Source organism: Corythoichthys intestinalis, chromosome 12 (assembly GCF_030265065.1).
Source record: "Corythoichthys intestinalis isolate RoL2023-P3 chromosome 12, ASM3026506v1, whole genome shotgun sequence".
In the NCBI taxonomy this organism is placed as follows: Eukaryota; Metazoa; Chordata; class Actinopteri; order Syngnathiformes; family Syngnathidae; genus Corythoichthys; species Corythoichthys intestinalis.
The window spans coordinates 52,583,884-52,596,888 of record NC_080406.1 but is presented as its reverse complement, the minus strand read 5'-3'; the positions used below and the strand labels follow the sequence as shown (position 1 = coordinate 52,596,888).

The 13,005-nt window shown below is 45.6% G+C and overlaps 1 protein-coding gene across 4 annotated transcripts in view; it reads left to right on the top strand.

Annotated features, from left to right (window-relative positions):
• The window catches only part of slc39a10 (solute carrier family 39 member 10), a 66,994-nt gene extending 55,332 nt beyond the window's left edge, over nt 1-11,662 (top strand). For all 4 annotated transcript variants that reach the window (XM_057852607.1, XM_057852610.1, XM_057852609.1 and 1 more), the window contains 2 exons: nt 3,706-3,896; nt 11,063-11,662. In XM_057852607.1, the coding sequence (XP_057708590.1) occupies nt 3,706-3,896; nt 11,063-11,215 (344 nt within the window). In that variant the 3' untranslated portion in view covers nt 11,216-11,662. The remainder of the gene's footprint in view (nt 1-3,705; nt 3,897-11,062) is intronic.
• Nucleotides 11,663-13,005: the final 1,343 nt, after the last annotated feature.

Genomic DNA, 13,005 nt, shown 5'->3' with positions numbered 1-13,005 from the left:
ATTAATTTTTAAGCACTGATTACCTCGATTAAAAATTTCAATCGTTTGACAGCCCTAATTAAAATAAAATAGTACTTAAATACTAAACCCACTGCTACAGCTTAAGTTGCTAAACATTAGAACAAAAATAATTATTTTCTGTAAAAAAGTAAAAACACTTCAAAAAAAAAAAAAGAGAAAAAAAATCAACATTTTTTGAGACTTGCTCATTTTCTACATATTTCTTTCTGTCCAAGTTGTTATGCAGGAATGTAAGTCCGTTCACCTTTTCTGGATTAATATACCACTGCTACTATTAATATTTATTAGTTTAATATTAATGGAGACGGAGACGGCTATTTTCAGAGCTGGAAAAAGGCTCACCCCAAGACTGACAAACACAAGTTGACAATTTATTCAAAGTCGGCAACAATCAGACAGCAATCCAAAAACAGCAAACACACCCAGACGAAGAGATGGGCTGGATCAATGGTCAACAATGAACAGGTAAAAAATGATTCCCGAGAAGTGACAGCAGCTAACTAAAAATGTTCTTTTAAAGGAGTTCGTGAGGCGGGCTTTGGGATGGATAATGGTGTGTTCGGCTGTTGTTTAGGGTAACTGTGTGTTGCGGATTGGGCAGGAGAGTTGTGTGTGTCTGTTGTCAGGGCAACAAGAGTCGAGGATTTTGCCAGCCTCGGCGCAACATGAGTGCTGAGCAGAGGTTGCGCTAGACTTTTTCGTTGTCTGTCATTTGGACTGACAGGGTCATAAAAATCCGGTCATAATCTATTTTTACCCGTCACTTAAATTCTTAAAATGATGATAATGACAGTGTGGTGACCCTTTGTTTGGCATAATTCACCTTCCGTACTTGTGTGTCCATTTGGCCGAGCGCGTTAGCGGCTACGACACAGTCACGTGACAGAGACATTTAAGAGCCGCGCACGTTCCGGATCCACCCTGGATCCCGGGCGAATTTTAGCGGCCCCCTTGCTGGTGCTGCGGGATGTTGGATGCCTGAGCTGGTTCGCCCCTCCCTGATTGGCTGGGGAAGGGCCGTGGCCTTGGGCGGTCAAAGTGCGGCATTTCCACCTGTCTGCAGGACTATCACATGTCTGATGGGATTCATGCATGGACTAGGTGCAATTAGACCTGGGGTGTCCAAACTATTCCACATAGGGCCGCAGTGGGTGCTGGATTTCATTCCTACAAAACAAGACGACATCTTTTCACCAATCTGGTGTCTCACAAGTGTAATCAGTTGATTGCAGTCAGGTGCTGCTTCTTTTAGCACAAACTTCATTGGTTAAGCTGTCTTTGCTCGATTGGTAGGAACAAAAACCAGGACCCACAGCGGCCCTTGAGGACAGGTTTGGACACGCATGAATTAGACACACTCAAGTCAAGAAACTAAGCGTTATGATTAGCGATCAGGCAGCATAGAATTGGATGCCAAAAAAGCCACACTCACGTTTTCACACAAATACTGGATTCTTCACCTCACATGGCCGATTTGTGTACACTTCACCCCTCCCAATCACTTATCTTTCTGACTCTTCCCACCTCCCCCTCTTTCTTTTTGGTCATCAGGCCCCCACACGGTGCCAATTGGAAATACAACTAGCTAACGATAGCACCTTACAACTTATTCATAAGTTAGTGTAGGCTTTCAATGTATTTGTTGCTTTTTGTGCTTCTTCTGTCACTCCATTGTCTTTTTTTCTTTCTCCCCCATAACCCCTTCCTGTTCACTGCTTTCTCCTAACAACCTTTGAATGATCACAATGGGAGTATGTCAAACCCCCATGTGATACATTAAAACTTTGCAGACCAATCGGACACTCAGATTTCTATTCTCTGTGTCAAGCAGCTGAACAGAACAGGTTTAAAAAAAAAAAAAAAAAAAAGGCGACAGGATTTGACAACAAACCTACACATGTGCAAAAATCGTTCGATCATTGGACAAAACGGTCTGGGCGAGGTAACGGAAGTAAATGAACAATCACAGAGCTCTAGATTACTGCAAAGGTACATGACGCAATGATTAGTTTTGTCCAAATAAATAATAATTATGCAAAATTGATCATGTGAAAACATCCAATTTGTCACATTAAATTGATATTCAAGGAATCTGACCTTTTAGCCAGATTGCCGGAATCACGCCAGCCGAACTGCCGAGACCACGCTAGAGCAATTCCAACGGCCCGGGCCGGCGGGAAACCAACAACCCAGCCAAAAGGCCAAACCCAACATGACAATTTATTCCAAGTCGGCAGCAATCATACAGCACAGAGACCCAGGCAAGGAGGCAACCTAGAGCCAGGGTCACTATTCACAATTCAACAAAAGAATCCCGAGAAAAATGACAACGATTAGTTAAACATTCAATCTTTTAAAGGCTCTGGTGAGGTGGGCTGTGGCCCAAAAAAAGGGTGTATTTGGGCGTTGTTTAGGATTATTGTCTGTTTCTGGATTGGACAGGAGAATTTGGGCCTTACTGTTGTCAGAGCAACAAGAGTTAAGGATTTTGCCATCCTCAACGCCACTTGAATGCTGAGTGTTCACTTCTCGGTTGCGGGTTCCTCCGTATCAGATGTTCTTTGTGGCAAGACAAGATCTCCCGTCGTTTGTTCTGGACTGTCCAGAAGAGCTGATTGCAGTATTTGGTGGTGCAGATGTCGGCTTGTAGATGTCTTCCCTATCTGCAGCTTGTCAGCGTCAATCTTGCTCAGTCAGCTGCATGACGCACGCTTTGGGCTTACATGGTCAGAAGGCCTCCGGTATCTGTTCTGCCCTTATCTGCCCGTTGCCTTGGTGCTGTAATTCTAATTATTTCAAGTCCAACTGTTCACAATATCAAATATACTCTGCTCGTTTTTCCTAAACAATGAAATGTTATTTTTTTTAAATTGGGTATGTTAAGTAATACAAACAGTATATTCAAGAAAAGATCATTCTGTCGATTATAACTTTTTTTCTCGAAAAATGACTTGAATTTTACAACGATGACTTTTTTTTTTTTCATGCAAATAGACAACTTGTAGTTCCTGTGTGACATTAAGGGCTACACAAGGTAGTTGAGTTTAATTGACAATAACACTTTGAAACCTGTCTTACATTTAAGTGGTCCCCCAAGTTTGAGAACCCTTGATGTTCCAGATGGCTGACGATCTCAACACAAGTGCCATCTCCAGCGTATTTTTCTAGTTTCGCCTCTGTGAAGGAACTCTGCGAGACGCCTGTCAGGCAGAACTGCCGTCTCGACGAGTGCGTTCCTACAAAAACAAAGCGCCCCCCGGCTGACAGATGGCAGGCAAAAGATGCAGGTTACGAGGCTTCCTCAACCACTCGGGGTGAAGCTAATTAGCGGCGACGGCTGCTTTTTAATTGCGGCGGCCGAGGGTGCCGGCGGGCGTGTCGACGAGTTGGGATGGTTAGGGAAAGGGGAGTCGGAGTTCCTAGCGGGCTTTGATTGATGGCTGACAGCAGTGGGGTAATTTATTCACAGTGGTAATTAGCAAGAAAAGAGGCCACTTGTCACATGCAGGGAGGAAATGTAGGCCACGTCCTTTTTCCTATTTATCCCCCCTTTTCTTCAAATAGGGTGTTTCCGCTGAAACTGAAGAAGCTTTGGTTCTCGTGTGTAATCGCGAGCGCTTGAAGATCTGCCTCCGTAATATCGTCACATTCAAGAGACTTTAACATGTGTGCACATGTGTTCAGGTGACTTTGCTGTGCTGCTGAAGGCGGGCATGACTGTGAAACAGGCCATTGTGTACAATCTGCTGTCAGCTCTCATGGCCTACGTGGGCATGCTAATCGGCACGGCTGTGGGCCAGTACACTCACAATGTCACCAACTGGATCTTTGCCATCACAGCCGGCATGTTCCTCTACGTGGCTCTCGTGGATATGGTAAGCCTCCGCCCCGACAACAAAGCCTCAAGATACTGCCAGTTTTCCACGTTTTTATTTATTTTGGTGGTTTTTTTGTGCATTGCAATTTTCGTACATTACCAGACGTGGGTAGAGTAGCCAAAGGTTTTACTCAAGTAAGAGTGCGGTTACTTTAAATAATATTACTCATTTAAAAGTAGAATGTTGGGTGGCAGCCAAAGGACAGGTCCCTGGCGATCTTATCCCCGGCTGCAGAAGCTGGCCTTTGGGACGTGGAATGTCACCTCTCTGGGTGGGAAGGAGCCCGGGCTTGTGCATGAGGTTGAGAAATTCCGACTCTATATAGTCGGGCTCATCTCCACACATGGCTTGGGCTCTGGTACCAGTCCTCTCGAGGGGGGTTGGACACTATTCCACTCTGGAGTTGCCCATGGTGAGAAGCGACGAGCAGGTGTGGGCAGGGTCGGCCCAGGCCATTTGGGGGCGCTAAGCAAAATAATGCCAAGGGGGCCCATATTTTTGGCCCACCATTTCGTCACAGTGTACTGTGAAACCCATACATGCAATCCAACCTATATGTCCATATTTTATACAGTGGGGAGAACCAAGTATTTGATACACTGCCAATGGGTTGTCCCACTGACTGTGTATCAAATACTTGTTCTCCCCACTGTATATTAATCAGATTTTGTTGCACTGCATTCTTCAAACTTCTCACCCCAAATGATTGTCAGTACTTACAGTAGATAACGCCAAACCTTTTTCTAAAAGAGGAAAGAATTCTTTAAGCTTGTAATCAAGTATCAAAACTCACAAAAGTCAAATAAAGCAAACTGTAGTAAACAAAATAGAATATAAATTAAACAATTGGCAGATTGCCCCCTATCTGGGCCCCCTAGTGGTCAGGGGCCCTAAGTAGCTGCATAGTCTGCGTATAGGCTGGGCCGGCCCTGGGTGTAGGGCATACTTATAGCCCCCCGACCCTGTACATTGGGGTTCAACCCGGTGGACAAGAGGGTAGCCTCCCTCCGCCTTTGGGTGGGGGGAGGACGGATCCTAACTGTTGTTTGTGCTTATGCACCAAACGCCCCCCACCGATCAGAAGCCGAGCGGTGTTCTATTGTTGGACTTCTGCGCTCGTCGTGGATTGTCGATAATAAACACCATGTTCAAGCATAACGGTGTCCATATGTGCACTTGGCACTAGGACACATTAGGCCTTAGTTCGATGATCGATTTTATAGTCGTGTCATCGGACTTGCGGCCGCATGTCTTGGACACTCGGGTGAAGAGAGGTGCGGAGCTGTCAACCAATTACCACCTGGTGGGGAGCTGGCTCCAATGGTGGGGGAAGATGTCCGGTCTGGCCCGGCAGACTCAAACGTTTTGTGAGGGTTTGCTGGGAACGCCTGGCTGAGTCCCCTGTCCGGAGGAGTTTCAACTCCCATCTCCGGCAGAGCTTCTCCCATGTCCAGGTAGAGGCTGGAGACATTGAGTCCGAATGGACCATTTTTCGCGCCTCTATCACTGAAGCGGCTGACTGAAGCTGCGGCCGCAAGGTGGTCGGTGCCTGTCGTGGTGGCAATCCCAGAACCCGCTGGTGGACACAATCGGTGAGGGATGCCGTCAAGCTTAAGAAGGAGTCCTATCACGCTTTTTTGGCCTGTGGGAATCCAGAGGCAGCTGATGGGTACCGGCTGGCCAAGCGGCACGCGGCTCGGGTGGTCACTGAAGCGAAAACCCGGGCATGGGTGAAGTTCGGCAAGGCCATGGAGAACGACTTCCGGACGGCTTCAAAGAAATTTTGGTCCACCATCAGGTGTCTCTGGAGAGGAAAGTAGTGCACCACCAACACGGTTTATAGTGTGGATGGGGCGCTGCTGAACTCGACCAGTGATGTTGTGAGTCGGTGAGCTGAATACTTTGAAGACCTCCTCAATTCCACCAACACACCTTCCCATGAGGAAGCAGAACTTGGGGACTCCGAGGCGGGTCCTCCTATCTCTGGGGTTGAAGTCAATGGGGTGGTTAAAAAGCTCCTCAGTGGCAAAGCCCCAGGGGTGGATGAGATCCGCCTGGAGTTTATAAAGGCTCTGGATGTTGTGGGGTTGTCTTGGTTGACACACCTCTGCAACATCGCGTGGACATCGGGGACAGTGCCTCTGGATTGGCAGACCGGGGTGGTGGTCCCTCTTTTTAAAAAGGGGGCCGGAGGATGTGTTCCAACTATAGGGGGATCACACTCCTTAGCCTCCCTGGCAAGGTCTACTCAGGGGTACTGGAGAGGAGGGTCCGTCGGGAAGTCGAATCTCTGATTCAAGAGGAGCAGTGTTGTTTTTGTCGCGGGGCCGCGGAACAGTGGATCAGCTCTATACCCTCAGCAGGGTTGTTGGGGGGTCATGGGAGTTCACCCAACCAGTCTACATGTGTTTTGTGGACTTGGAGAAGGCGTTCGACCGTGTCCCCTGGGAAGTCCTGTGGGGGGTGCTCCGGGAGTATGGGGTATCGGAATTCCTGATACGTGGGATCCGGTCCTTGTATGACCGGTGTCAGAGTTTGGTCCGTGTAGCCGGTTGTAAGTCGGATCCGTTTCCAGTGAGAGTTGGACTCAGCCAAGGCTGCCCTATGTCACCGGTTCTGTTCATCACATTTATGGACAGAATGTCTAGGCGCAGCCGAGGCACTGACGGGGTCCGGTTTGGTGGCCTCAATATTGCATCTCTGCTTTTTGCGGATGATGTGGTGTTGTTGGCTTCATCGGGCTGTGACCTTCAGCTCTCACTGGAGTGGTTCGCAGCCGAGTGTGAAGAGGTCGGGATGAGAAGCAGCACCTTTAAATCCGAGACTATGGTCCTCAGTCGGGAAAAGGTGGAATGCCCTCTCCAGGTCAGTGGTGAGGTCCTTTCCCAAGTGGAGTTGAAGTATCTCGGGGTCTTGTTCACGAGTGATGAAAAAATGGAACGGGAAATCGACAGGCGGCTCGGTGCCGCGTCTGCAGTGATGCGGACTCTGCATCGGTCCGTCGTGGTGCGTCCGTCTATTTACCGGTCGATATATGTTTCTACCCTTACCTATGGTCACGAGCTGTGGGTCGTGACCGAAAGAACAAGATCCCGGATACAAGTGGCCAAAATGAGTTTCCTCCGTAGAGTGTCCGGGCTCTCCCTTAAAGATAAGATGAGAAGCTCGGTCATCCGGTAGGGGCTCGGACTAGAGCTGCTGCTCCTCCACATCGAGAGGAGCCAGATGAGGTGGCTCGGGCATCTGATTAGGATGCCTCCGGGGTGCCTGTCTGGCGAGGTGTTCCGGGCACAGCCCACAGGGAGGAGGCCACAGGGCCGACCCAGGACACGCTGGGTAGACCATGTTTCCTGGCTGGTCTGGGAACGCCTTGGGATCGCCCAAGAAGAACTGGCTGAAGTTGCTGGGGAGAGGGAAGTCTGGGCTTCCCTTCTGAAGCTGCTGCCCCCACGACCTGTAAAGCGGAACTAAAACACAGCGCGGTCCTCAGGACGCAATGAGGAACGTACCGATAGTAAACATCTACAACTCATGCCGCTAGATAAAAAAAAAAAAAAAACGCTGACATCTGCTATAAACAGCTCCCAGCTGCTACAAACTACGCCTACCTAATGCTATGGTACATGTCACATGTATGTATAACTACATGCCAAATGACAGACTAGGCGGCGTGAGCACATGTATAGAGAACTAGATGCAAAATGACAGACTCGCTGGTGTTAGTAAACAGCCGCCATCTTAAAGCAGTAGATTTCTCAGGAAGGCTCAGTTGTAGCAAACCTATTTAACTAAAGTACTCCTTAAAAGGCAAAATCTTGAAATAGACTTGAATCTATCTTTTAATGATGAAACAGTTTTAAAACTTTCACATGTCGAAAGTAGACAGAAGGGAACTGATGCAATAACGGGAGCTATTTTAACAACTTCAACGGTTGATTCACAACATTAAATTAATTGAATCTAGTTTAAAGCTGCTCATACAGAATGGAGACTTCAGTATTTTATTCACTGTTGTGAACTGTTAACTTGATACTGAAATAGTAGTTTATTTAAGCCTGAGAGAATTTTTGTACTATTTTTGTAAGTAATGTACGAAACATTAGAAGCAGCTAATAGCTGGGGGGGTTGTTCATCAATAATCGATTTAGCCTCAGTGTCGTAAGGTAGTCAAAGATTCCCAGCTCTAGTTATTATTATACCGTACTATAACCCAGTGGTCACAAACATTTTTTGCACCATGGACCAGTGTGATATGGGCCTTTTTTTACGTACAGGCAATGTGTGGCAGAAAATGACAGTAAATATAAAATAACGCAGCGGGGCTAAAAACGAACTTTAAGCGCAGTGAAAATGTAACTCACCATACGATGAATCCAACCTTTTTTAACAGCGGCCTTTCCTAAAACTTGATGGCAAATAACCTCGGTCTCAGGCATAATGAGTTGTACTCCAATCGTGAAAGGTTTGTTGGCTTTAGCAGTACGTTTCGCCATGAGGTATTATGCTTTCAGTCGATGTACAGTGTATCACAAAAGTGAGTACACCCCTCGCATTCTGCAGATATTTAAGTATATCTTTTCATGGGACAACACTGACAAAATGAAACTTTGACACAATGTAAAGTAGTCTGTGTGCAGCTTATATAATAGGAGTTCATTTATTTTCCCCTCAAAATATAGCCATTAATATCAAAACACCTGGCAACAAAAGCGAGTACACCCCTATGAAAAAATGCACATCCCTAAATGTTCAAATTGAGTACTAAGTGTCAAATTCCTTCCTAAATGTCATGTGACTCGGTAGTGTTACTAGGTTCAGGTGTGCATAGGGAGCAGGTGTGTTCAAATTTGTAGTGCAGCTCTCACACTTACTCATACTGATCATTAGAGGCGTGCAAAATTTCCGATTCTTAGATTATTCGCGATTCGGCCGTGGAAGATTCGAGAACAATTCACAAACATCCAAATTCCAATTATTGAATTATCGCAGGTAAAGCGGACATAAAACAGTCTGCGCGGTCGTCGGGACGCAATGAGGAACGGACATAGAGTAAATATCATGTGCAGCTAATGCCGCTAGATAAAAAAAAAAAAAAACAATAATACCTGACTGCGGCCGTCAGCCGCTACAAACAGCGCCCAGTTGCAAGTTCCTACAAACATACGGCAACATACGGCTATGGTAGATATCAAATATATCTAGAACTAGATGTGAAATGACAGACTATGGCCGCGTTAGACCATGTACCAAGAACTAGATGCGAAATGACAGACTTTCCCGCACTAGTAAACAGGCGCCATCTTAAAGCAGTAGACTTCTCTAGAAGGCTCTGTTGTCGTGAACCTAATTACTTTTTATCTAGAATACCCCTAAATCGGCAAAATCTTGACTTGAATCTATCTTTAAGTGATGAAACAGTTTAAAAACTTTCACATGTCAAAAGTAGACATAAGGGAAATTAGGGAATAACAGGCGTAATTTTAACAACTTTAACGGTTGATTCACAACATTAAATTAATTGAATGTAGTTTAAAGCTGCTGATACAGAATGGGGACTGGAGTATTTTATTTACTGTTTTTAACGGGTAACTTGATACTAAAATAGTGGTTTGGTTTTTTTTTAGCCTGAGAGGATTTTTGAACAATTTTGGAACAAATATACAAAACAAAAAAAAAGGGGGGGGGGCATCAATAATCGATTTATAATCGAATCGTTAGGTGCCAAAAGATTCCCACCTCTACTGGTCATTGAAAGTTCCAACATGGCACCACAAGGCAAAGAACTCTGAGGATCTTAAAAGACGTATTGTTGCGCTGCATGAAGATGGCCAAGGCCACAAGAAGATTGCCAATACCCTGAAACTGAGCTGCAGCACAGTGGCTAAGATCATCCAGCGTTTTATAAGAGCAGGGTCCACTCAGAACAGGCCTCGGGTTGGTCGTCCAAAGAAGCTGAGCGCACGTGTTGAGCGGCACATCCAAATGCTTTCTTTGAAAGATCTTCGCAGGAGTGCTGTCAGCACTGCTACAGAGATTGAAAAGGTGGGGGGTCAGCCTGTTAGTGCTCAGACCATACATCAAATTGGTGTGCATGGCTGTCACCCCAGGAGGAAGCCTCTTCTGAAGACGGTACACAAGAAAGCCCGCAAACAGTTTGCTGAAGACATGTCAACAAAGCACGTGGATTACTGGAACCATGTCCTGTGGTCTGATGAAACGAAGATTAATTTGTTTGGTTTCTAGCATGTGCGGCGACGACCAGGCGAGGACTACAAAGATAAGTGTGTCATGCCTACAGTCAAGCATGGTGGTGGGAATGTCATGGTCTGGGGCTGCATGAGTGCTGCAGGTGTTGGAGAGTTAGATTCCATTGAAGGAAACATGAACTCCAACATGTACTGTGAAATACTGCAGCAGAGCATGATTCCCTCCCTCCTGAAGATGGGTCGCAGGGCAGTGTTCTAGTATGACAATGACCCCAAACACACCTCCAAGATGACCACTGCTTTACTGAAGAGGCTGAGGGTAAAGGTAATGGACTGGCCAAGCATGTCTCCAGACTTGAACCCAATAGAACATCTTTGGGGGATCCTCATGCAGAAGGTGGAGGTGCGCAAAGTCTCAAATATCCGGCAGCTCAGCAACATCGTCATGGAGGAGTGGAAAAGCATACCAGTGGCAACCTGTGAAGCTCTGGTCAACTCCATGTCCAGGAGAATAAAGGCAGTTCTGGATAATAGTGGTGGCCACACAAAATATTGACAGTTGACATGTTGTTACTAAGGGGTTTACTCACTTTTGTTGCCAGGGGTTTAGATATTTATGGCTATAGTTTCAGTTATTTTGAGGGGAAAATAAATGAACTGTATTATACAAGCTGCACACAGACTACGTTTCATTGTGTCAAATTGTCATTTTTTCAGTGTTGTCCCATGAAAAGGTATACTTACATATCTGCAGAAATGCGAGGGGTGTGCTCACTTTTGCTATACACTGTATATAACTGAACTCATTATACAGTATAATGCAATTAACGTTGCCTAAAAGTTGGTGGGGACAATTTGAGCATCCTGAAAAGTTGGTAGTGTTATGTGCCTACCGTCCTTATGCAAACCTATGCCCTCGGCGCCACTCATTCCCACCTACTTCTTTCTTCTCGGCAGCTCCCAGAGATGCTCCACGGCGACAGCGAGGATCACAAGCGCTGCCAGCTAGGACATTTTCTCCTGCAGAACCTGGGCATGCTGACTGGGTTTGGTATCATGCTGCTCATCGCCATCTTCGAGGACCGTATAGTCTTCGACTTTGGCTTTTAATTCCACGCCGACAGGAAGGTGGAGCGTGGAGCTTTTTCAGTATTCTCCTTCTTAGGAGTCTCGTTCATCACCCGAACAGCATTTGTCATGTTTACACTGTGCCCCCTTTTCCCCTCCCCTTCAAATTCGTCATCCGTCAAAGCATTACCCCTGGAAAGCACAACTGAGCCACCAACTGGGGTTGGGATAAAGCGTTTAGCTCCTCTGAAACTTGTTTTGGCAGCTCTTAAGCTGCCGTGTCAAAACGAGCATGGAAATTGTCCCTTTCGGGGGCTTCGACATGCCTGAAAACACAAAATGTTTGTCCCTTTCGCATGTATCCTGCTGAAAATGTCCAGAAGACCTACATTAGTGCCCCTTGTAACATTTTGGACAAAGACCATGTTCAGTCTAATCTGTTTGTTGGCGTGAACGTGTACTTTTGATTTTTTTTTTTTTTTTTTTTTTTTTTTTATCATACCAGGTAGTGCTTTCGCGTAAATAGTCTCACGCCAATGAATAAGCTGAAAATAGTGAATTATCTTGAAAGTCCAATCGTTGCTATACTGTGAAAAGTTAGCATCCCAACTTGTGTTGTCTTGCACGTACTGTTAAGTGTGTTGCTAAACCGCCACTGACATATTTCACGACATATTCATAAATCATTGAGAATCAGACCTGGAAGTTGGGCAAGTGACTATTTTAGCGATAATTTGTTGCAAGTCAAATCAGATTAGATGTCTCGGGCCGTCAATTGCAGCCAATTAGTTCAGTGAGTATTAGCAACATTACATTTAATAGGCATGTCTATAATGAGTTTACTTACAAAAAAAGTCTAGTCTTCTTTTAGACGCAATATTGGCTTGGCCAACACAAACGAGTTGTTAAACATCGAATCTACTGCAAATTTGAACCGCATCCAGCGAAATGCGACGAACGCAGTCTTCGTCGGACATCAATGATAGGCCGACCGTTCTGAAATTAAGACCAACCCGTCGATGTATATTTACGTACAAATGAATTTTCTGGTAATTACGAACTACCAGCGGATGGTGCTAGACCAGACCCTCGCTCCCTAAAAAAAAAAAAAAACTTTTCTTACCTTTCGTTGACATTCCATTGCCGGTTCTGCTGCTCGCGAGTCAACCCACGTGGCTTAATTTCAGCTGCTAGAACACAGGTACAGTATGCGTGCGCGCGTTTGCGCACGACCATTTAACCTGTCACTGTGTGACATAGTACATTTTTTCGTCACTCCTGTAGATGAACCGATCTTAGCGTGACCAGCAGCTAGTGCCTACTTTTTCGCGTCGACTGTAATAAGTGTTTTGTACTGCCAAGTTCTAGATTGGACCGTCGTACCTCTGTGAAGTTGCCCCCATCATATGCAAATTTATCTAAAAAATGTCAATCGTTTGTGCTATGTTTGTGCTGCTGTAGTTTTTAAGACGTTTACAATTCTTTTATGGGTCAGTCAGACGCCATTTTGACTAAAAATAGTGTCAATCGTTTATGCTTCGTTTTTTCTGCTATTGTTTTTGAGATATTATTATCGAGTGTGACATGCAGCCCCCCATTTATTGCAAAATGGACCCAAAATAATGCCATTCGTTGATGCTACATTTGTGCTGTAAAAAAATTGTGCTGCTGTTGTTTTAGAGATATTAAGATATTCATTTCGAATGATGACGTCACTCGCAGCTTTTACGTATCCAACTCCCACGGCTGACGGATGGTACCAACTACAACAAAAAGAAGGGTGTCCTAACAACTAGCACAAACAAACGACACCCAAAAGGGGTGTCGTTTGT